This window comes from Ictalurus furcatus, chromosome 9 (genome assembly GCF_023375685.1).
Source record: "Ictalurus furcatus strain D&B chromosome 9, Billie_1.0, whole genome shotgun sequence".
NCBI lineage: Eukaryota > Metazoa > Chordata > Actinopteri > Siluriformes > Ictaluridae > Ictalurus > Ictalurus furcatus.
The window spans coordinates 5459527-5485000 of record NC_071263.1 but is presented as its reverse complement, the minus strand read 5'-3'; the positions used below and the strand labels follow the sequence as shown (position 1 = coordinate 5485000).

The 25474-nt window shown below is 40.0% G+C and overlaps 1 protein-coding gene across 1 annotated transcript in view; it reads left to right on the top strand.

Annotated features, from left to right (window-relative positions):
- ush2a (Usher syndrome 2A (autosomal recessive, mild)) overlaps window positions 1–25474 on the top strand; it is a 224186-nt gene that overhangs the window by 94579 nt on the left and 104133 nt on the right. Inside the window, exons 25-34 of the mRNA XM_053632826.1 lie at window positions 73–203; window positions 435–711; window positions 1200–1406; window positions 3490–3570; window positions 4656–4838; window positions 9432–9545; window positions 12092–12253; window positions 16694–16853; window positions 22921–23083; window positions 23742–23889. Of these exons, the coding sequence (XP_053488801.1) occupies window positions 73–203; window positions 435–711; window positions 1200–1406; window positions 3490–3570; window positions 4656–4838; window positions 9432–9545; window positions 12092–12253; window positions 16694–16853; window positions 22921–23083; window positions 23742–23889 (1626 nt within the window). The remainder of the gene's footprint in view (window positions 1–72; window positions 204–434; window positions 712–1199; window positions 1407–3489; window positions 3571–4655; window positions 4839–9431; window positions 9546–12091; window positions 12254–16693; window positions 16854–22920; window positions 23084–23741; window positions 23890–25474) is intronic.

Below are 25474 nucleotides of genomic sequence, written 5' to 3'. Positions count from 1 at the left end.
TTTATAAATGATTTATTTGTTATACCATCATGAATATATGTTCGATTTTGTTTGTATTGTAATATTTTTCAGGGTTCCTGAAATTGGAACCGGATGTTTTCACTGGTGGAGAAGATTTTGAAATATCATTCGAGTTCAAAACTGATCAGCTGAATGCACTACTGCTTTTTGCATACAGTACTATTGGCAATGATTATATTTTGGTAAGTTTTGTTTGTGTGACAAAATGTTGGATCTGAATTCATCCTGCCTAAATCTAGAGTCTAAATGCTAAAGTCTAGACTGTTCCAGAAGTGTATTTGATTTTTTTTACAGTATGAATTCTTATACAGGGCATTGAAGCTAGGGACTTTGCCATCTATTTGTATGCAAACAACAGTATTAATGTGTGTGTGTGTGTGTGTGTGTGTGTGTGTGTGTGTGTGTGTGTGTAGGCGGAGCTGCAGGGCGGGATCCTCTCATGGGTGTTGCATTGGGGAGATCAGAGGGCGGAGCTTGCTGTGTGGGTGGGCCTGTCCTATTGTGACGGAGGCTGGAACAGTGTTACCATGCTGAAACGTGGAGCGCTAACCAGAGCCTCTCTGAATCATGCGCTGGAGCAGCACAGGAGCGAGAGAGGTGGAAACCTCAATATCAGCTCTCCACTTTATATAGGAGGCGTCCCAGCTGGACTTCAGCACCCAGCGCTGCACCAGCACAGCCTGCTGCATGGTCAGACACACACACACACACACACACACACATGCACACAAGCACACAGTGGCCAGATCAATGCTTTAGTGTTATCCTTCCAGTCCTGGATTTGGACTTCTGAAGTATATAATATGATACAGTATGGTATCATGAAATAATGATAGCAGTACATAGTAGTATGTTCTAGAAATTGATGTGAAAGTACAACAATAACAAATAAAAATTTTCCTTAAAGTTTTAATGTATGGATTTAATTTTTTTTTTCCCATCCCATATCTTATAAGTCTTATGAAGCTGTTATTTTATTTAATCCCAGCTACTCTTTAGATTGTAGCCTGGATTGTATAAACCTCTCTTTTCTCTCGGTCTTCTCCTGTGTCCACTCATCCCGCTCCTGCTCATCTTGATGCCTCTGATGGTGTTCCTTGTTTTAGATAATTAGGTCAGTGCAGAATGTGATCAATCTCCCTTCCTCTTCTCTCTTTCTCTCTCACCTCCTCCTGCAGGATTTGGTGGCTGCATCAGGGACGTTCGATTGGCTGCAAGTGGTCCTGTCTTAAACTTGGCCATGGCATCGTGTGCCGCTGTCAGAGTCAATCTGGATGGATGCCTGTCAGCTGACACCAGCGTTAACTGCCGGGGAAACGACTCCATCCTGGTGTACACAGGCAACGAGATCAGTGCTCTGGATCTGACTCTACAGCCCTTCACTGGTACACACACACACACACAAACACACACACCCACCAGCATCCTCAGCTCGTTGACCTGAAGATATCCTGGGCTTTTGCTTTTGGCCTTCTGCCATGTCTCCTGCAATCGTTTGGCCTGTTTTTAATTCCTTCTTTTGTGCTGGGCTTTTGTTCTCATAAGTGCCAGACAAAGCATCCAGCTCTGACCCAAGGGCATGCGGAGGTCATGGCTCAGGTCATGGCTGAGGTCATGGCTGTCCCCTTCATCATCCCCTACCTCTTCTGAAAGGAAGCTTCACTGCTGATACAGCAGTCATTTCACTTCCACCCTTAACCAATATGGCTGATATGTACTGAAAGATGTGCTTGGAAAATTGAACAAAGATTTTAATATGTGTATCCTCATTTTTTTGTGAGAGCATCTACATACAACCCCAACTGCAAACGCTTTGTAAAATGTAAATAAATATAAATAATAACAGAATGCAATGATTTGCAAATATCATAAACCCATATGTTATTCACAGTAGAACATAGAAAACATATCAAATGTTTAAACTGAGGAAATGTAGCACTTTAAGAAAAAAAATTAAGTCATTTTGAATTTGATGGCCGCACCACGTCTAAAAAAAAAAAAAAGTTGGGACGGGGGCAACAAAAGTCTGGGAAAGTAAGTGTTACTGAAAATAAACAGCTGGAGGTTAATTGACAACAGGTCAGTAACATGATTGGGTATATAAAGAGTATCTTGGAGAGGCAGCATCTTTCAGAAGTAAATATGGGCAGAGGTTCACCAATCTGCGAAAAACTGCATCTGCGATTTGTGGAACAATTTCAGAATAATGTTCCTGAACATAAAATTGTGAAGACTTTGAATATCTCATCATCTACAGTACGTAATATCATCAAAAGATTCTGAGAATCTGGAGAAATCTCTGTGAGAAATTCTCTTTGCAAACCATGGATGCTGCGTCCTCTAAACTAAAGAGGAGAGGGACAATCCGGCTTTTTATCAGCGCTCAGTTCAGAAGCCTGCATCTTTGATGGTATGGGGGTGCATTAGTGCTTATGGAATGGGCAGCTTACACATCTGGAAACGCACCATCAATGCTGAAAGGTATATACAGGTTTTAGAGCAACATCTGTTTCCATCCAGATTCCATCCCATATTTACTTCTGAGAGACTCTGCCTCTCTAAGATACTCTTTTTATACCCAATCATGTTACTGACCTGTTCCCAATTAATCTAATTAGTTACACAATCTTCCTCCAGTTATGTCTTTTTAATAACATTACTTTTCCAGCCTTTTGTTGGCCCCGTCCCAACTTTTTTGAGACGTGTTGCTGGCATGAAATTCAAAATCACCTTTTTTTTTTATTTACCATTTTAAAATGGTAAATTTCCTCACTTTAAACATTTGATATGTTTTCTATGTTCTATTGTGAATAACATACTGGTTTATGAAATTTGCAAATCATTCCATTCAGTTTTTATTTACATTTATTTACATTTTACACCTTGTCCCAACTTTTTTGGAGTTGAGGTTGTGTACTAATAGTGCAGTCCCATGTCTGATTATCAGTTTTGGTTAGAAGTGAATGGAAAACTATACAAATGGGTGGAAAAATGACTTGGGTTGGCAATTTCCACTTTGCTGTGTAATGCAGAGCTCTCCTTGTTAAAGATTCAAGAGTGAAGTGAAGGGGGTTCTGTGTAGGTCCTGGCTGAGCAGGGAAGCATATCTGGGCACAACATTACAGACCACCATGGCTCCAGTGCATGGCTCATGTTCACGTTATGTACAAGTGTGATGTTCACAGATTTATAGATATAAAAGTATAAATCAGGGTCACGGAGAAACTAGGTGAAAAAGTGGCATAGAGATCGACACCCACTAGGGAGGACCTTCATTCATGGTCCTCCCCCCAAACCCCCCACCCCCGCACAACAGTACAAATATAAATCTATCTATTTTGAGTTTAGTACACCTTCACCATTTTACACATAGTCAATCTTTTTATGTGCCAGTCTCTGTGTATGTAATTAATGACCATGGTCTTGTTTTATATCATCTTAAATAAAAGGCACTTTATTTGCGAACAGAGTACTTGTACAGAGTGATAGCATCTGGAGAGGGAGGGTGGACAGCTGGACCGTGGCAGCGAGGACGCAGTCGAGAGGCAGGTACGACAGTCTTAAACACACACACACACACACACACTCACTCTCACAACCCAAGCTCCATACTGATATTTGTGTCATAGTTTTCAGGCCAGCCCATTTCCTTCTTATCAGCACAATATAGGTAACAGTCAAGGAGATGAGATGGTGCTTAGCGATAGCTTATCGTGTCGCTCAGGGTAGCAGGAGGGCACATCACAAACTGTGCCTCCTTAAAAATGAAAGGCTGTGTAGAGAGGGTGATGAATGAGAGGAAGAAGAAGCAGCACAACAGAGTAAAGCCTGATGTAATTGTAAGGCATATACAGGTGCATCTCAAAAAATCTGAATATCGTGGAAAAGTTCATTTTTTTTCCGTAATTTAATTCAAAAAGTAGAACTTTCATATGTTCTATATTCTTTAAACATAACATGTTTTGTATTAATCTCGACGATTATGGATTACAGCTGACGGAAATCAACAATCCAGCATGTCAAAATATTAGAATACCGAAATTATAAAACAGAAATGACGACCTTCTGAAAAGTATGTTCGTTTACAGTATGCAACTTACCTGGGCTAAGGAGAAAAAGAACTGAACCGTTGCTCAGTGGTCCAAAGTCCTCTTTTCAGATGAAAGATGAAAATATATGATCAAATGAGTTCAAATTACATTTAAAACTTGTCCTCGAAACATGATAAAATTGCGTTTCTAATTGAATGTATGTATTAATGGGGGAATAATATGAAATGTTTGTCTGAAAATGAGCATTACATAGTACATACATTTGCATATGCTGCCTGTTCTGCATGCATTTTACTGTTTACTGCATTTCTTTGAAGGTGTAAAAAAAAAAAAAAAAAAGAGGCTGGATGAGTTTGAAATATGACCCGTTATGAACGGTAGCTGTACAGTCATATTAAATCAGCGCTGAAAAAGTTACAACTCTAATAAATTGTATTTATGCTAATGGATGGATATGATTTACTGTGTCTATTAAATGTGAAGAATATGTGTGCTGCTTTTCTTTAGCCTGACACCCACTCTTTCCTCCCCCATCTCTCTTTCTCTCTCTCTCTCTCTCTCTCTCTTTTATCCATCTTGCAGCTCCACAAAGTGTGCTGCCTCCCTCCAGAGTTGCCAGTGTAAATGGCTCCAGCGTGGAGGTGAGCTGGGAGGAGCCGCCTGGGGTCAGAGGTGTAATTGAGCGCTACGTGGTGAAGGCATACAGCCGGGACAGTCCCTTATCCCCCCCAATCAGCGCCACCTTCAGCGCGCAATGGCTGATGGGTAAGAGCCACACCGGGCATTCGGAGCACAGCCTGTCTTTTTAAATAACCGCTACCTCCAGCCAGGCAACAGTAAATGCTTATTATACTTGACATTTACACCCTATTCTGGTAGGTTTTTTTTTTTTTAATTAGGAATGGGATCAGCAAAACCTAACTTTGTGTTGTCAGTGTAACAACCTGTGTTGTCTCTGTCATGGGTTTATCATTTAACGTTTAAATCCAGCGTCCTGTAGAAGTGGAATTAACAGCTCAGTGAACCGCTTTAATAAACCGTCCTTCTTAACCTGACACGCACAAATTGCCTTTGCGTACACTAAGATGATTTCATCTCTCTCCATTTCTGGAAGGATTCATTTGTTTTTTGTTTTTTTCTGCACCATGGTTGATGTAACATGTTTGAAACAGATTTACTCAGCACTCAATGCTGAAGCATATGACTTCCGGGTTTTGCATGCTGCAATTTAGAAAAAAAAATCGAGGAAGACTTTGGAATAGACTTCCTCTCTACATTAGATCTTCCCCTTTCCGTTTCTATGTTTAAATCCACTTTGAAGACCTATTTGTATAGTATTGTTTATGTTTTTAATTGAAGGTGTGAATTTTTCATTTGTCCCTTTTTTGGTTTTTGTCTAGTCTTTTCATTTGTTTTAATATTTTGTTTTATATTTCTTGTACAGCACTTTGGGTTCAACATCTGCTCTTTTTAAACGTGCTTTATGAATCAGCAAACTAAACTAAAACTATAACGACAAAACTGTAGAAGTGAAAGTAAAATTGAAGGAACGAAACAGGCTTGAGGAGTTCAGTACCGGCTGAATGCGCAGCAGTTTTGCAACAAGTTCTGAATTAAGACAAATCCAATCAACAGGATTTCAGATTATCTGCTGCTTTCTTTGGCTCCTCGTTTCTAGATTACGGAAAAACCTTGGACCACTACCTGATGCTCTGTTCTCTCAGTCTCTCACGTCAAAATGTACAGTGGAGGCCAAATGTTTACATACACCTAGGCTAAATACATTCAAACTCCACACATTTCACGTTACCATACATTTCCCATGTTAAGTCAGTTAGGATATCTACTTTTATTTCTAATATCTAAGAGACAGCTTTATTTCAGCTTGTATTTTCTATATCAGATTTTCAGTGGATCAAATGTTTACATACACTTGGTGTAGTACTATTTGGGGACATTTTCCCAATTGAATTGCCTTTACACAAGCGTCTCACAATACTTTGCTGGAATTTTGGCCCATTTCTCCTGACAGAACTGATGTTGAGTTTGTTGGTCTCCTTGCTCGAACATGTTTTTTCAAGTCAGGGCATTGTGACGGCCGCTCCAATACTTTCACTTTGTCGTCTATAAGCCATTCTGTTGCGTTTTTGTTGGTACGCTTAGGATCACTGTCTTGCTCGAAGACCCAGCTGTGACCAAGTGTTTAATTCTCTGACTAAAGTATTGAGGTGTAGCTTCAGTATTTCTAGATAACCCTCCTTTCCCATTTCTTTTCTGAAGTTCACCAGTCCCTTTTTCAGCAAAACACTACCATAATATGATGCTGCCACCCCCATGCTTCACAGTTTGGATGATGTACTTTAGATTACATTTACGGCATTTGGCAGACTCTCTTATCCAGAGCGACTTACATTTATCTCATTTATACAACTGAGCATTTGAGGATTGAAGTTTAAGGGCCTTGCTCAAGGGCCCAACAGTGGTGCTAGGGCCTGAACGCCTGACCTTCTGATCAGTAACCCAGAGCCTTTCACCACTGAGCCACCACTGATTAAAAGTCTCACCAGTTTTCCACCATATATAGAATTGATCATTATTATTTCATCTGACCAGAGAACACTTCCAAAATGCTGGTGATCATCTGCAAACTTCAGTCTGAGTTTTTTTTTATTTATTTATTATAGTCTTAGAGTAAAGGCTTCTTCCCTGCATCACAGCCATTCAGGCCATGTGGATGTAGTAGTCTCTTAATATTTGATACCTGATGCCTCCATCTCCTTGAGATTGTCTTGGGGTTCAGTTGAACCTGTCAGACCAAGAATTTTATATTTGCATACATTATTGTTTGGACAGATGCTTGTGGTACCTTCAGTTTTGTTTTGTTTTTTGTTTTTTGGCGGGGGGTCTCTCCTAAGATGGAAGCAGACTTGTGGAGGTCCACAATTTATTTTATTTGATTTATTTTGAGTTCTTGGCTGAGTTGCTTGGATTTTCCCATGGTATCAAGAGCAAAAAGGCACTGGCTCTAAAGGTAGGCCAGCTACATGTGTGCTCCCAATTAACCCCTAATTTTGACATTTAACCAATCAAAAGCTTCTAAATGTCATTACAGCAATTTCTGGAATCTTCCACACTGTCGAAAGAGATAGTCAACTCGGTGTATGCAGACGTGGAATTCTAATATAGGGAATTAAAGCTGAAATGAATCTGTCTGTAATCGATGGTTTTAAAGTGACCTCTGATGTGAACAAAATAAATATCCTAATTGACTTTCCAAAAGAAATGTGTGCTAACATGAAAAAAATGGATTGAAATATCATTAGCCTAGGTGAGTGTAAACTTTTGGCCTCAGTTGTTTGATCAAGCAGATAATGCAATTTACAGGAATGTTTTGGTTAGATATTTCCTGTCTGAGTTGCTCTATGTGCACATTTTATTTATTTATTTAAATTATTAATTGTGCTGTGTATACTTTGATACACATTTCGATTGCATTGATTTAGTTTCTACAATTAAGTTACAGGCTTCTTTTTAAATATTGTGGTCAAGTTTGTCAATTAAATTAGTGTCTTTCGGGCGCAACAGGCGTTTAGAGTACAGCTCGTCCTCCAGCCTGTCTTCTAACACTACACGCTTATCCAGAGCCGGGAATTCGAGCAGGATTGCTCCAATAAAGATGGTAATAATATGGTTCTTGATATAGGTTAATAATATCTTACCTTCTGGACATGTTTGAAGGTCATTATCGTGTTTCTTTCTTCCAAAGTGGCCGTTGTTTTGTTTTTTTTTCTGTACAGAAGGCAGTGATTAGTGAAGCTATCGGTGTGACAGAGGTGGGACTATCACTTATTCACTTTGTGAAAATGCTTTGTCACATCAGCTGAATGCGTAATCAGCAAGCAGAGATGCTACTTATAGATGGCCAATCTCAGCCCTGTCTCCGGGCAAACTGGGAAGATCCTTTTTTTTTTTTTTTCCGTCCTCTCCTTGGCACAGTTCAAACTCCGCCTAGCTAATTTATGATAGCCATGACATGAACGCAGAATTACGAAGGCAGATAAAAAATATTTAAAAAAACCTCAGGAAAGCAAACGAGTAGGTAATGAGAACAGCACGGGTCAACCTCTTAATTGAATTAAAAGACATCGCACCAAAAAAAAAAAACCAACCCGGAGACACCTGCCCGATTACGGCTTTGTCATAGCGTTTACTTTCTAACTCTCATAGCAGTCTGTCCCGCGTCGAGACAAGCCTGGCACATGAGTGCAGATTAGCATGGAAGCTAGCCAAGGAACCAGTCGCTCTGTCGTCCACACACACAAACACACGCACCATTAAAAGCCTTTATTTGGAATGATAAATTGATAAATAAATCCTGATTTTTAAGGACTAAAACTAATTAAAACCACACTTTCTGAAGTCCTTTGTTGTAATTTATGAGCAGGTCCTATTAATTACATGCAATTTATACGAGCATGTCATAGTGGAGACAAGAAAATGCATGAGGTTCGGCCCTTTTTTAATGGAGGAAGATGAGATTGTTTTTCTTTTGCAGATTCCCCGACAAGATTCTCCCCTCCGACAAGGCACAAGTGGATGTGTATTTGTTTTAATTTTTTCATTTAATTATAGTTTGATGTTATAGACCAGGGGTGTCCAGTCTTATCCGGAAAGGGCCAATGTGGGTGCAGCTTTTCATTCCAATCAAGCAGGAGCTACACTTAATTCCACCTGTTTAATCAGTTGATCTTGGCTTTCAATAGACTCAGGTGTGGCTTCTGCTTGGATGGAATGAAAACCTGCACCCACACCGGCCCTTCCCGGATAAGATTGGACACTCCTGTTATAGATGAAGTGTATATCCGTCAAGGACATCTGTTTTGTTTTGGGTTTTTTTTTGTTGTTGCTGTAGTATTTTTATTTTTTTTAATTAACGTTGAATTTAGTGATGTGCTTTTAGATCATAACAGCGCTAAAGAGCATCCTGGAGACGAGCTTCAGGCCACTTTTAAATGCCGTGTCTCATGCCGTCCATTAAATCGCATCATTAGTGTCTTATACGGTGAACAGAAAAGCCTGGCATCACTTTACTCCTGCGTATGATGATTAATAAAGTCGTTTTTAAATCTAGGGCTATTATCAGAAGTGATGGTTAAATTATGCTGTGTTTGAACAAGTATTGCATTAAGTCTCGGCGCATAAGAAGGTTGAGGGTCTACTTTTTGAAATATGGAAGTGAAAGAATGGCATTTGCTTCTCTCTCTCTCTCTCTCTCTCTCTCTCTCTCTCTCTCTCTCTCTCTCTCTCTCTCCCTCACTTACTTTCTCTCTCTGCCTCTTTTTCTCCCTCCTTTTCCAGGAACATTAAGTGGCCTGGCTCCTTTCAGCAGCTACAATATTACCCTAACAGCGTGCACTCAGGCCGGCTGTGGAGAAAGCCTGCCTGCCTCCAGCCTCACCACTCCACAAGAGGGTAAACTCCTGACTTTTACATTTCTTTGATTAATAATAAATAAATAAATAAAACAATCTTGATTTCGACGTCCACTGCCAGCCACTAATGTTTTTGTTTTGATTTCTTTTTTTTTTCTTTTCTGATCATTTCTTCTATCCCTAGTTCGGAGTAGGTGGAGGGTAAAGGATGAGTGAAATGGCTCCACCTCCTTCCCCCTCTTTTAAATGACATGCATCTTTAATAGCTGTAATGCAGACGAATGGCCTTTTTAATTGCTGTTACTTTGTTCGTGTGAGAGCCTTGTCACTAACGCGAGGCATCTGCGAGATTAATGCAAGCGTTCTCTGTCGGAGAAGTAAAAAAAAGAAAAGAATTGATTCTACGGTCAGAAGTATGAAATAGCAAAGCAAAGCCCATTTCCATGCTTTCGCAGTCAGACGAGGGTGTTCTCGTGCTGCGCCAAAAACGACACCGAGTCTTCCCATCTCTCTTTCAACTCTTCCACACTCATTCTTTATTACCCACGCGCCTGTCTAACTCACCGGGCAAGACAAAGACGCTTTCTCCCTAGACCGAAGAGAACGAGTGTCATGTCCACTGACGGAGTCTCTCTCTCCTACATGAAACAGCAGGAATAAAGACAGATTAATTGTCAGCGGCAATTATTTTCTCTGTCTGAAAACCGTTTTGCGAATACAAGTAGCTCTGTTCTACCCGATAGTTTGAAGTGTGTGTCTTTTTTTTTTCTTTTTTTTTTGGCAGGAGAGTGAAAAATGTAGGCATGTTTTCCAGGTCATGCATTAATCCACATTGGGTTAAATGGCCTTATTTAAAGGCTAGTATGGCATAGGGGTCACTGTTGAGTGAAAATCAATTTGATGTGGACTTGATTACAAAAAACTGAAATGACTGTATCGATTAGACACTGCAAAAATGTAAACGTTGTTCTGGCTTGATAGAGAAGATGCTTTAGAGACGCTCGGAGTAACTTATTCGTGCTATACGGTAAATGTGTTTTGTTTAATTTATCCTGTGTATAGGTAGTCTGTGAGACTGAACTAACACATAAAATACAGGAGCCATTATCAGATAATGTGCTATGAAAGGTCAGGGTCCTATGAAATCTGACGCGCTTTTTTTTTTGTAGCTTCTGTACATCAGTAAATTCCTCTGCAGTTTAAATTTATGAATGAATATATGAAAGTGCAGGGAGAATGAGGGGACGGATTTTTCGACACGCCGTATCATTTACTCGAAATCGCACACGTTTAGAATAAAAACATTCATGGAATTTATTTATATAGTAAAATAGTGAAATTTAGTGGGATTTTGAAAATAAAATAAAGCTACAAATATGCTCAAAAGTACGTGCACCACTGACCATCACACCCATGTGTCACGATTCCCCCTGTGAAATATTTTTCCTTCTTTTCCATGATTATGATCATTATGATTCAATCATTTAAGATCAGTTCACTGTGGTTTTTGCTTACTCATGGTCTTATTAAGTTTTTGGATTTCTGTCCTTGATTATGTTTTCGTCTAGGTGTTTTGTCTCATGTTTTTCTTTTATGTTTTCCTTAACTAGCCTTGGGTATGTTGCTTGCACATACAGCTGAGTATAAAAGCCAACCTTATCCAACTTATGTTTAGACTAAGATTGAGACTACGAAACGCTGTCGTGCCCAGTCTCTGTCTCTGCATGCATAATAAACTATCTCTTTGATGATACCCTGGCTCTTAGTCTCCTGATTCTCCAAACATCTTACTTCTGGTGAAGCTGAAGCATTTTAATCATCCAGAAAAGATTTAGATCAAGCTTCTTCTTCGTTTAGCATCTCATGGTTTTGATCCTATTCTCGTCCTCGTATTTGGATTCCTATCGTAGCCTAGTTTATCCTGTTTGCTGTTCACCCGCCCATTTGCCTGTTTAGCCCATGCCTTTGTCTCACGTTTTGGATTATTCTGCTTGTGTCTTAATAAAGATCTTTCCTCACAAGTACCCAGCATCTCCTCCTCGTCATCCGTGACGATATGTCCTTGTTGAACATCGCGTTCCAGACTTATCCCATTCTTATCTGTTATAAAAACCTCCACTCTTCTGTGAAGGCTTTCCACTGGATTTTGGAGCGTGGCTGGTGGGATTTGTGTCCATTCAGCCACAAGAGCGTTAGTGAGGTCAGCCGCTGATGTTGGTTGAGGAGGCCTCGGGGTGCTATTGATGTTCCAGTTCATCCGTTCAGTGAGGTTGAGGTCAGGGTTCTATGCAGGACACTCGAGCTCTTCCACACCAACCATGTCTTCACAGACGTCGCTTTATGCACTTTGTCATGCTGGAACATGTTCGGGCCTCTTAGTTCCAGTAAAGGTTTCAGCATATAAAGACATTCTATACAATTGTGTGCGTCCAACTTTGTTCCAGCAGTTGGAAGCAGAAGTCCTAAATATGGGTATGATTCTCAGGTGTCCAAATAGTTTTAGCCATATAGTGCACTTCACACAGAAAGCTCATTCTTACCTCTTTTAATCGCTAATTGAATAACTTCACATCGATCCTTTCACAGCTCCTGAGGAAGTTCTTCCTCCTCACGCAGTTCCGCACCCGGACTCTCTCTCTGTCTACTGGGATCCTCCTCAACAACCCAATGGCGTCATCACACACTACACTCTCTACAAGGACCACACAGCTATCTACCAAGGCAATGACACAGCCTTCAACATCACCGGTAAGAAAGAATGGCTGTGTGAACAGTGTTCAATTCAATTCAGTTTTATTTGTATAGCGAACAGTGCAATTGTAAACTGTATACATGTATACTCTTTCAGTTCAGAATGAGTGTTTATTACAGTATATGTGTTGTCATGGATGTATGCTTTATCTCTGACCTTGATGTCTTCAATCCGATGTAAATACATTTAATAAAGTGAATGGGTTTTTTTTTTTTTTGTTGGTGCACCTGCATACATTTGTCCCCTTACTCTTGTGTTTACTCAGAGGAGCTTGAATACAGAAAGAACGCAATAAGTAGAGCTGGATTAGCATTTGAAAGAGAGAGCTGCTTTTCTCTACCCAAGAGAAGTTTCTTTCAATTCTGTTTAACCATAATAAAAAAGCGGACGAAACAAGCTTCCACTACCGTTTTATGTTTTTACCATTACGGATGCAGACAAGCTCCATTCCTATTTGTGTGCGGTAACATAAAGTAATGTTTAACCTTAGTAATGATGATGGTAGTTTTAATTATTTAAATTTTATTTATTTAATTTGGCACGTTTCCTGTTAGGCTACTTTCTACCATTGCATGGATACTGAACAAATCATATTTCTAAACCCTGTGGTTTATTGTTCTATTTATTAATTTTAGGGGAAATCCATATTGGGGGAGAAAAACACAGCGTATAGAGTTTTCATACCGTTAAAACAAAAATAAAGCAAATAAATTAGTTTAATATCTAGAAACAACACATGTAGGGTTCTATTTTTTAGCATTGTATATTTTTGGTGTCTTTATGACCATTAGTCTTTTTTATTTTTAAATTTGATTTTAAACACATTACATTTGACAGCAATATTTTTTTTAAAAAAAAAGCTTTGTTTCGTTTTCATACTACAAAAACCTGGCAACCTTGGAGGTGTGACCTACATGCATGTTAATTTGCATAATCTGAATGGCACTCTACTTAAGGACCTATGTAACCCGTCTGAATACGAGTATCCTTCCTCATGTGAATATTGACATTTTGGACTTAAGTTGCCAATTCTGAATATTGCCTGTATAATGAATAGCTTAAATAGCACATATACAGTGGTCCTGGAAAGTTTGTGAACCCTTTTGAATTTTCTATATTTCTGCATAAGTATGATCTAAAACATCATCAGATTTTCACACAAGTCCTCAAAGTAGACAAAGAGAACCCAATTAAACAAATGAAACAAAAATAATGTACTTGTCATTTATTTATTGAGGAAAATGATCCAGTATTAGATATCTGTGAGTGGTAAAAGTATGTGAACCTTTGCATTCAGTATCTGGTGTGACCCCCTTGTGCAGCAATAACTGTAACTAAACGTTTACGGTAACTGTTGATCAGTCCTGCACGTCGGCTCGGAGGAATTTTAGCCCGTTCCTCAGTACAGAACAGCTTCAACTCTGGGATGTTGGTGGGTTTCCTCACATGAACTGCTTGCTTCAGGTTCTTCCACAACATTTCTGTAGGATTAAGGTCAGGACTTTGACTTGGCCATTCCAAAACATTAACTTTATTCTTCTTTAAACATTCTTTGGTAGAATGACTTGTGTGCTTAGAGTCATTGCCTTGCTGCATGACCCACTTTCTCTTGAGATTCAGATCATGGACAGATGTCCTGATATTTTCATTTAAAATCTCTGGTATAATTCAGAATTCATTGTTCCATCAATGATTGTGAGTCGTCCAGGCCCAGATGCAGCAAAACAGACCCAAACCATGATACTTCCACCACCATGTTTCACAGATAGGATAAAACTCTTATGCTGGAATGCAGTGTTTTCCTTTCTCCGAACATAACGCTTCTCATTTAAACCAAAAATTTCTATTTTTGTCTCATCTATCCTCAAAACATTTTTCCAATAGCCTTCTGGTTTGTCCACGTGATTTTTAGCAAATGCAGAAGTGCAGTAATGTTCTTTTTGGAGAGCAGTGGCTTTCTCCTTGCAACCCTGCCATGCACACCATTGCTGTTCAGTGTTCTCCTGAAGGTAGACTCATGAACATTAACATTTTCCAATGTGAGAGAGGTTAATTGGGATGTCTTTGTCTACTTTTAGGACTTGTGTGAAAATCTGATGATGTTTTTGGTCATATTTATGCAGCTATATATAGAAAATTCTAAAAGGTTCACAAACTTTCAAGCACCACTGTAAAATAACAAATAACATCGTAATATCAGTTCAGGTGTTCGCATTCTCCTTTCATGATAAATTCATATTCTGTACTAACTTTTATGCCCATGTTTTGCCTTTAGAACTGCTTCTTGATTATTCTCTGAGCAACATTGAAGTTATTTATTTATTTATTTTTAATACCTTGTATTTTTCATGTGATGACCATTTTATGATGCTTTTTTTTCTTGTAATTGCCCCCAAATGACTCATTTTGATTTGTGTTCAGTAATAGTTAAGGCATTATTATGTTAGTTTGCTGAAAAACCAGAAAGGAAACATACAAGCATGAAATAAATTTGAGTTAATTGTCTGGAAACACTGTCACTAAAAATATGACCATTGATTTCTCCTCTTATTCTATGATTGGCCCCATTCTTACAGTGTCTAGCAAAAGATCCAACATCCAATATGGTACTGTATTACCATAACCCTAAATCTTATTCTGAGAAAAAAAGACAAGATATTGTGGGATTTAGTACAGCAAATCAAGAGACACACACCAACTCTACAGCTATGTTACTTGGAGGCATCTAGGGACGTAACTGAATTGTGGAAATGGCTGTCAGCATTCCCTTTTATTTAATCAAAACATCTGACAAGGCAAGTCTCTGTTCGCTTGTGAGGAGGCAGTGTTCTATTACTATATTTCATTTCAGTGGACAAGACAAGGGCCACCAGGCGGCTATTGTTTTTGTTGGGCTTTTTTATTTCCCTTCTCCCAGTGTGCTCCTCCTGGCCAGGCCTCCAGCAGCCTCCAACAACCTCTGCTGTTGGCAATAATGTGTGAACATTGCACAATGTTTTATTAAAAGGCTCGGCTCCTGCTGTAGATTGACCCCAGGGTGAGAGCCGCGGCTATAAGATAGGATAGCCCCAAAAGACCAATTTACACCCAGGACAGGTATATTCACTCTGAGATGAATCATTCAAAATGTCAGCCTATTATTCCCTCAGCTCTAACCGCTGGCTTTAGCGTACACACGGGTGCAGTAATACAGTCAGAGATATGCCTAGCGATTGTTCAGTGGGAAAGATTGGGCCATATTCAATTAAAACCAATGAACGTAAACAATCAGTTGTAGAATTGTCTTTTCATCATGTCCTCGTTCAGAAAAGGCATCCATTTAGAAGGATGTGGGTTTGAAATAATGTGTTTGTCATTAAAAAGTAATGGCCAATGGGTCTCCTGCAACAAATCAATGAGAATAAAGGTCTTCATTCCTCGGCCAGATTGAAAATTATAGCTTGCCTGACAGTAATCGTTGGGCTGTCCATGCGAGAGGATATAATTTCATGTAACACATCTCTAGTTAACGACGTTGATCCGTTTTTTTTTTCCCCCGCAGATGCTTTGTTTCCTTTCACCTCGCTAAGTTGCAGATTATATGCAAATATGTCACAGAAGACGTCCCTTTCTTTGAGCACATCTACAACTAGTTAGACAATCCTAAGCACACTTTTTTACTTTTTTTTTTGTTTTTTGTCAGCGATAAGGATTCGAAGGCACTGAAACGTGACATTTTTTTGTGTCCCATAACAATCTTTGGGATCACCTCTGATCACCGTAAGGAACTGTATTGTCTTGTATATATAAAGATGTGGCTGACAATTTGTATTACAACTAGAAGCTCAAGCACAAAGCGCTTGGGATACTTTGAAGGGATTATTTTTTTTTCTTCCATAAGGTGCGTTGTGTAGGTAGATAGATAGATAGATAGATAGATAGATATTCAATCTTCTCTATGAAGTATTTCATTCATTGCGGGTCATGGTGAAGGTGGATGTGTAATATGATAAGAAGCTATAGAGCGCTGCATCGCTACGCTTTCCACTCCCTGTTCACTAGCATGCAAGCGTGCTGTACTCAATACCCGGCGATTCCAATTTCTTTCAGGATATCTTAGCTCAGCTTCCGTGCCTGCTCCTGCTGTGATTTTGGATTCCCTCCCTTTTTCTCTGTCTCGTTCGGTGACAGTAAAACTGCTTTCAAGTGCTTCAAGGAGAGAGCCTCCTTCCTGTCCAGTAAGCACAGTCTGTGTTTGAGAACTTCAGCCTCCCAGTGCACATGCTTATCAAATGAGCCTGTGTGTGTGTATGTGTGTGTGTGTGTGTGTGTGTGTGTGTGTGGGGCTAGGTCACAACAATGGCTTAGTTTATGATGCAGCATTGCTTGATATTTTAATCACTCTTTTGTCTGATTTATTTGAATACTATGTTTTGTGTGTTTGTGTACTTGTTTAGGTCTAGGTGTGTACACTCCACACACGCTTCTGCTGAGCGCCTGCACTGAAGCAGGCTGTACTAACAGCTCTGTGGTCACACTTTTCACCGGTCAGCTCCCACCATCGCACATGGAGCCACCTGTCCTTACTGTCCTGGATGCTCACAGCGTAAACGTCCGGTAGGTGCTCGATATGGCCGCATATGCCTCAAGGCGACAGATCTGTATTCACCGATCTCTAGCTCACAGAAACTAGACAACCTCTGCCCACTGTAGCCTCAGATAGGATTGGAGTAGAACCTCATGTGGTCTTTTGCTGCCATAGCCCGTCTGCCTCAAGGTTTAACAGCGTTGTGTGTTGTATGCTTTTCTGCCCACCCTGGGTGTAAATAGTGCTTATTCAAAAAATACTTTTTTACACTATCCGTTGTTACCCAGATGAATACGGGTTCCCTTCTGAGTCTGGTTCCTCTCAAGGTTTCTTCCTCTTAACATCTTATGGAGTTTTTCCTCGCCACCATCACCACCGGCTTGCTCAATAGGGATAAATTCGCACATTTAAAATTTGTATACCGTGTTTATATATTTCTGTAAAGCTGCTTTGAGACAGTGTCTATTGTAAAAAACGCTATACAAATAAAATGGAATTGAATTGAATATTCGAGTTACTGTAGCCTTCCTGTCATCTTGAGCTAGTCTTGCCATTCTACTGTCACTTCTGACATTAGCAAGGCGTTTTGGGCCATTGTATTAAAAAAAAAATAAATAAAAATCATCAACCAACAAACATGCTGCAGTCAAAGTCACCGATCACATGTTTGATGTGAACATTAACTCAAGCTCTCTCACACACACACACACACACACACTCACACACTTTCTCTCTCTCTCTATCTCTGGCCACTTCAACAGGAGCACATTCACCTGCACGTTTATGTAATTATCCAGTCAGCTAATTATATATATATATATATATATATATATATATAATATATGTGTGTGTGTATGTGTGTGTGTGTGTGTGTGTGTGTGTGTATATAAACACATTTGAGGTTGCTTTGTATGTACAGCATAGCAGACAGTCTGTCCATATATACAAACTCCCTACTATACAATGCAATTATGCTATACAATATGGCACAAATATAGATCAACAGCTATGAAAGCGAGCTGAGATGTCTTTAAACTATATAGCTTACTAGGCGGCAGTGGTAGCACAGGAGTGAAGTCGTTGGACGTCTGCTTGGAAGATCATGAGTTCAAATCCTAACGCTGCCACTGCTGGGCCCTTGACCCTCGACCCCTCTGGATGAGGGTGTCTGCCAAATGCCGTGAATGTAAATGTACTACACTTTCTGGTAGTCTAGTCTGCTCGTTTCTCTGTTTGCACATTTTTTTGTTTTGTGTTCACATACAGTGTTTGTGCTTGTACACATATTAGAGGGAATATTTAATGAGGGATACAAGACAAACACTTCACCTTATTATTCAGCACCGTCAGTTTATGATTAAATACCTCAGAAGGATGTGTTATGCTGGACTGAAGAACCTTTTCAAGAACTTTAATTTTGGAGAAGTAGTGTTCAATTTTTAAAAAACTCTCAACCCCATCACAGGTCCTGTCCTTGGGTCGGTTATATGAATCTGTACACGCGCGCGCACACACACACACACACACACACACACACACACACACACACAGAGTCAGGAGTGTTGGAAAAAGAGCTCACTTTTTCAGTGAAGGAATTTTAACCTAGAGGCACAGTAATGAAGAAAGGAGCATGTCTTGGAGGACAAACAAATGTCTTAAATGGCACACTTTGTACACTTTTTGTGCCAGCAGCGTTCTCATGCTGGGAAACTCACTTACATTAGGTGCATAATAATACCCGACCCAAACGACGTACAAAAGCCATCAAAAAATAAAGCGTGGACATTTGAGTAGCAAATGGTTTATTTTTTTAAATAGCAAAAGGGGTGGAGTCACCATAGGGCACTTAGAGTTCGCTTAGAGTCCAAAACACCAATATACCATAGATAGAGATGAGGAGCAAAAATTTAAACCATGCATTTTGGGGCTTAAAATGTTCCTGTGGAGGTTCTTCAGCCATGATAACTTCTCATATGTTCATATTCGATTTGATACCTAACCAAAAATTAGGTACTGCATCCTCAAGTACAGTACAGTGTATATATAGTGCATATTTTTAGGCACAAAATCCCAAACGGTGCCCTGCTATTACCCACAATCCCCTGCTTCCTTTGCTCAGTTAACCTCAAATGATAATTTTATGACTAGACATGAGAACATTGGATTTGCCCAATGATGATGCATGACTGCTGATATTTGTTGTAATTTTAAGTTTACAGCTGAATATCAACTCATTTTTCATTTCTACTTGACAGGAGATGGATTGTTTTGAAGCAATTAATATGGCATGATGAAAGCACAGAAAAAATGACACATATTTTCTGATCAATATGTTAAAGAAACCTGAAAATGATGTTTTCACCCAGTGTTCCAAAGCATACATGTCCCCCCATGAATGCCTTATTTCTGGTACGAGGTGGTGGAAAGGTTAGAAGGGTCAGATTATCTTATTTGCCCAGCATATTTTGTCAAGTTTGAGGAGTTGTCCTAGCTCATGGCGGGCGCATTAATCAACTGAGTGTTTTCCATATAATCATAAAGTGTGGAGCGGCCCGTCCGTCACTCAGAACATCGGCTCCTTGTCCTTGTCGTCTTTGGCCATCCTCGACCAGCCGAGTTGGAACGAGAGCCTTGATTTAGTGGTATAACGGCAAGCTGCCTGTCATTGGACTGTATGAAAATCCCTGAGCACGACCTTCTCCCCTCCTGTTTAGCATGCTCAGTATTCTCCAGCGTTTGACCCGTGCGTTGATAGAGAGGGGCAGAGGGAGGGACGGTTTGTCCGACAGCCGCAAGCTTTTTCTCGCTACACTTCCACCTTGGCCTTTAGCAATCTGTGTGAAAGCCATTAGAGCTTCATCTTTAGCCTCCATTCCAGCATCACTTAAGAACTAGCCAGTAAGGGCACTACACCACGTGGATGAAAAGAGAGCGCGAGAGTGAAGAATAGCGGCACAACAGGGTGGCAATCTCGGGTACACTTTGTTTTTTAGCATTAGAGCAAGGGCTAGCAGGGGTGACGGTAGCACACGGCTACGTTTTTCCTCCAGAAAGAAAATGTCAGCACTTTACTTGAGCGATCACAGGGCAGAGAAAGGCGAGGGCGAGAGGAGAATACATATCCATGCGGGCACCTCGAGAACGCAGTCAAATTCCTGACTTGAATTACGCCTCCCTCTCCGATCCACCATATAACTCTGCTCTCTCTAATGTAGTAACCTCTCAGACCAGTCCTCATCCAATTATCCTCATTTCTACCCTCGCTTGTGAAAGACGGGGGGAAAGCTTTCACTGTTCTCCCTCCTTCCCTGCATTAATGGTGGTGGGAAGCTTGTGATGTCAGTATGCCATTTATTAAAAAGATGTATATGACTCAATTTGTCCCATCACCGATATTCATAACCTAGTTATGGTCCTACTATATAATGAAAACAGTGCTTTGGAGAAAAGCTTGCCATATTTATTGTTCTCATCAACCAAGGAGGAAGGGGAATGGTTATTACTTCATTTCCAAGGAATATTCCAATTTGAATAGGACAAGGTGCACTTATGGGACGGCGAGGAAGAGAAGAGCCCGAGAAAGTAAATCCACCCTGTAATTTGACATTACAGATGATATCTCTCACTCTCCCTTTTTTCCTCTCAGGGTCTAATTGTGGATACGGTGCCTTTGGAAGGTATTGCCTTGTTAGCAGAATTGTAATAGCAAAGGGTGAAGGATCATATGTGTTCAATACTCTTTTGTTGTGTTGCGATTTGCCTGTGAGAAAGGTCTCGGGCTGCAAGATATGCACAAAACCAGAATCAGCAGAAACGCTCCCCTGGATGCCGGCTCCCACTTCCTCTCAGGACACAATTAGAAACACTTGTACATTGTATTATTTCTAATATTTCACACTATATGATATTTCATTACCTCTGCCTAACTATGTTTTGTTGATTTTAGATAGCCATAATTTGATTTTCTTTACAAAATCCTTTGTTTTATTATCGATATTTTCAGAGGCAGTATAAATCATAGGCACGATTGATTGATTTATCAGTTTTGTGATAGAGCACCATAATAGGCATTGTCATTTGTCATTTAAAATGCAATTTAATTGATGCAGAAGCTAAATTAATCACAATAATGAATAGGGTTACCTGCGGGTGTGTTTGATCCTGGTAGACTGAAAAACCCTTGAGAGGCATGTGCTAATTTCACAGTGCTTGAAAAAGAACTTGAACGTCCCCTATGCATCATCTGAACTCACATTATGGCTGTAGACATCTCTGTGTGCTATATTATAGTAGGTCTCGCAGCTTAGAAGGAAAGTTTATTTCCTATTGAATTACACCAGGGCAAATCCACTCGATATAGTTACAGGATGACCTTACCTGTCTCGTGGAGAAATTTATGAAGGTATTTATCAAGATATCATGAGAAATACACCAGAAATGTTGTTGTTTTTTCTCTTTTCCCCCTTTACAGTTTTTCATTTTGAGCAGAACACCATCTAATCTTGTCACCAAACGTTTCCTGCATTGACGAGACAGCAAATTAAATAGAGATTCTTAACAAAATGCAGGTGTTTATGTAATAAGAAAACTCTCAAAAAGATTGAAAGAAAAAAAAAAAAACTAAATCTGTAGTCATAATTATCTTGCCTTATTTTTTCAGGTACTATCGTTTCTCCTAACTTTCCCCATGTGCTTTTTTCTTCGTCTTTTTTTCCTCTTGCCCTCAGTCTCTTGGATCTCCTAGCAGATAGCGGTGTCCTCTGTTCTAAATTTAGCTCAGAGAAAGTCAAGTGGCAGTCTGAAACGCTAACCCACCAGACGCTTCCCTATTTTTGTCTGTGCATCCTTGGCCAGGGTTATTGCAATAGAGGCTGTCTGGGCTCCGCACACTGCACTGGATTCTCTACCTTTCCCCATTGCTGCCCAGTTTAACACTGTGTCTGAGATGGCACCACTCACAGTCTGGTAACACCTCTGACTGCTCATTGATGCCATTCCTGACACCATTGACTGCTCAGTAACATCAGTGACTACTTGGTGATGTCTATGATTAATTGGGGATACCAATGACTGATCAGTGACACTACTGCCTGCTTGGTGACACCACTGACTGCTCAGTGACACCACTGACTGCTCATTGATGCCACTCATGACACTATTGACTGCTCAGTAACATCAGTGATTACTTGGTGATGCCTATGATTAATTGTTGATACCAATGACTGATCAGTGACACTACTGACCACTCAGTGATGCCACTGTGTGCTTGGTGACACCACTGATTGCTTGGTAACAATGCTAATTGCTTGGTGGTATGACTAAATGCTCTGCGACACCACTGACTGCTCAATAACACTACTGCCTGGATCCTGTGTGACACTACTGCCTGCTCTGTGACACCACTGGATGCTCTGTGGCACCAGTGACTGCCCAGTGACACTACTGGCTGCTCTGTGACACCACTGACTGCTCTGTGACACCACTGACTGCTTTGTGACACCACTGCCTACTTTGTGACACCTCTGACTGCCCAGTGACATCACTGACTGCCCAGTGACACCACTGCCTGCTTTGTGACACCACTGCCTGCCCAGTGACACCACTGACTGCCCAGTGACACCACTGACTGCTGTGTGGCACCACTGACTGCTCTGTGACACCACTGACTGCTTTGTGACACCACTGACTGCTCTGTGACACCACCGATTGTTCAGTGAAAAAATCAACTGCTCAGTAAAACCGCTGACTGCCTTGTGAGACCACTTACTTCCTGGTGAAACCACTGACGGCCCAGTGGCACCACTGATGGCCAAGTGACACCACTGACTAATCTGTGACACTATTGACTGCTACTACTAACTGGGCAGTGACACCATCAACTGCTTGGTGACACCAATGGCTGTTCAATGTCACAAGTGACTGCACAGAAACACCCCTCACTAATCAGTGATAACACTACAGCATGACTGACTGCTCAGTAACACTACTGACTGCTCAGTAACACTACTGACTGTTTTGTTACGCCACTGACTGCTATACAAAGCCATTTTTTTGTTTGTTTGTTTTTTTTTATTTTTATTTCCACATATTCCTCAGGTGGTCGTCCCCGCTGGAGGTGAACGGGCAGCTGCAGTTCTACACGCTGTACCAGGCCGTTCCTAGAGAGGAACCAATTGTGGTGTACAACAGCTCTCAGCTCTTCAAGGACTACACACTGCGAAACCTTGTCCCTGGGAGTACATACCTTTTCCAAATTGCTGTGAGTACTCCTCCCTTTTTTGGGAGGAATTTAATCAAAGTTATTTATTTAATTTAATTCATTTAATTATAATAAATTATAATGATCTAAATTATATAAAATAATATAAATTATATATATAATAGGGGCAGTGGTCGCTTGACGGTTAAGGCTCTGGGTTACTGATCGGAAGGTCGGGAGTTCAAGCCCCAGCACTGCCAAGCTGCCACTGTTGGGCCCTTGAGCAAGGCCCTTAACCCTCTCTGTATCATATCTGACCCTGCCCTCTGACCCCAGCTTCCTGACATGCTGGGGTATGCAAAGAAAAGAATTCACCATGCTGTAACGTATATGTGATTAATAAACACTCATTATCATTAATGGAATCTGATGTTCAACAAGTACATGTGGGTGTGATGGTCAGGTGTCCACATACTTTTATACCAAACCGTGCAGATATGTGATTAAGAGGTGGATGTCATATATCAGGGCCTTAAATCACCTTTTTACTTCATATTCGCAAACACTAGTGATATTTCACTGTTGTAACTATCAGAACTAAGAGTCCTATAAATATTACTATCAAAATTAAGGCAAAGATGAAAAGTTTCATGATGGAACAACATCTTTTAATATTTGACCCCATACACATAAGTCACCATTGACCTTTGACCTGCAGGCATGCACAGCAGGTGGCTGCACCCTCAGTGCCCCCAGCATGGCCCAAACGGATGAGAGTTCTCCAGAAGAAGTGCCAGCTCCCAACATTACTTACGTTTCTCCACATGCACTAAACCTGACCTGGGGACCTCCACTAAAGCCCAACGGTGAGTGCGCCCTCCTCTCTTCGTATATTTTCACCCCTTTTTAAGTATATTTTTTCTGTATTTTTTTCTCTCTTCCTTTTCTTACATACTGCTAAATCCTCTATTATTCTGATCAAATAAAGGCTTAGACAGTGTCAATATTATCCAAAACTTCAAACAATAAATGTATAAACTGTATTTAGTTGTGGACACTAGCGAGCTCATTATGGCTGTTTATCCCTCTTTCTTTCCCCTTCCCCTTTTATTAGGAAAAGAATTATTGAAACATTTCATTTTTCAATATCAGCATTTCAGTAACAGCTTTTTATTCACACAATATAAATGTCGCATCAAATCTGAGTGTGTGGATGTGTGAGCCACACATCTGTGTATACTGTTGGTTGGGAAAAAGTGTTAATGTTGTATTGTATCTGAATAAATATTTTAATTTAGAGCCTAAAAAAATAACTGTAATTATAAATGTAATTGTAAATGCCCATTGGTCAAGGGCAACATGTATTAGAACTATACAATTATTAAATCAATGCATGAATTATGAAAATGATAATAATATGACCAAATTTCTGGCTCAAAGTTCCAGATGTTTGCAGCAGTATTATTATTTTTATATGATTTAACAGACGTGTTATTGTGGTTCGTGCTCAGCTTAAACCCAGCAGTGAGCGGAGTCAAAGCCAGACCCTGGTAAAAGGTGAGCTCTGGTTAGGTGAGAGGTGTTTCACATTTTAATGATGGGCTAGCACCCCCAGACGACAAGCAGGAAAGTAGGATGGCTTTATGTGGTGGTATGAGAGCGAGGCGGAGAGAGCGAGAGAGAGAGCGAGAGAGGAGAGAGAGAGTGTGGCATTTTAAGTGGGTAAAAAGTGCTCCCTTTTGACTGATGCTATGAACTGCAGCTTGAACAGTGGCAGGCACAAGCACTCTGCCTTCTCCTCATTTGCTCTTCTGGCAGCGTGAGAGCGATACTTCAGGAGCTGGCCCTTGACCTTTGAGTAATCCTGATGAGATATAATTGTATAACCTTGAAACATTTTCATATTCATGTTGTTTCCTCTGTGATAATGGTCTACACAACTTATTGTATAATTATATTTTAAAGCTTTTATTTGACTCTTTTTTTCTAACATAAACGTAAGTAAGTCCTATTTCTTGTGACCAGATTGTAAAACATATTTTTTAAATTTAAATTATATAAATATATGATTAATAATTATGTTAAAAAATAGCTATATTAATTACACCAATATGAATTAATATGAATTATTTAGTATTTGCCAAATCTGTTGTAATGTAAGCAAGCTTTACAAAGGTAGTGAATGGTTTCTTATATCCACCAGCTCGTTATTAGTATTTTGTTCTTACAAATTGATAGAAATGTAACTTGCTAAATATCTGTTCAGACGTGGCCATTTTTATTTATAACTTATATACTAGCACTTTCAGAATTCTCTAAACATACTTTAAGGTTTCACATGACAAGCCCAGCTGAAGGCACATTATTCCACCGTGTGCAGCAGATTCACTAGTTACGGTGGAATGTTCTTGAATAGCAGATTAAAATTCTAGGTTGCCCATTTAACCCCCC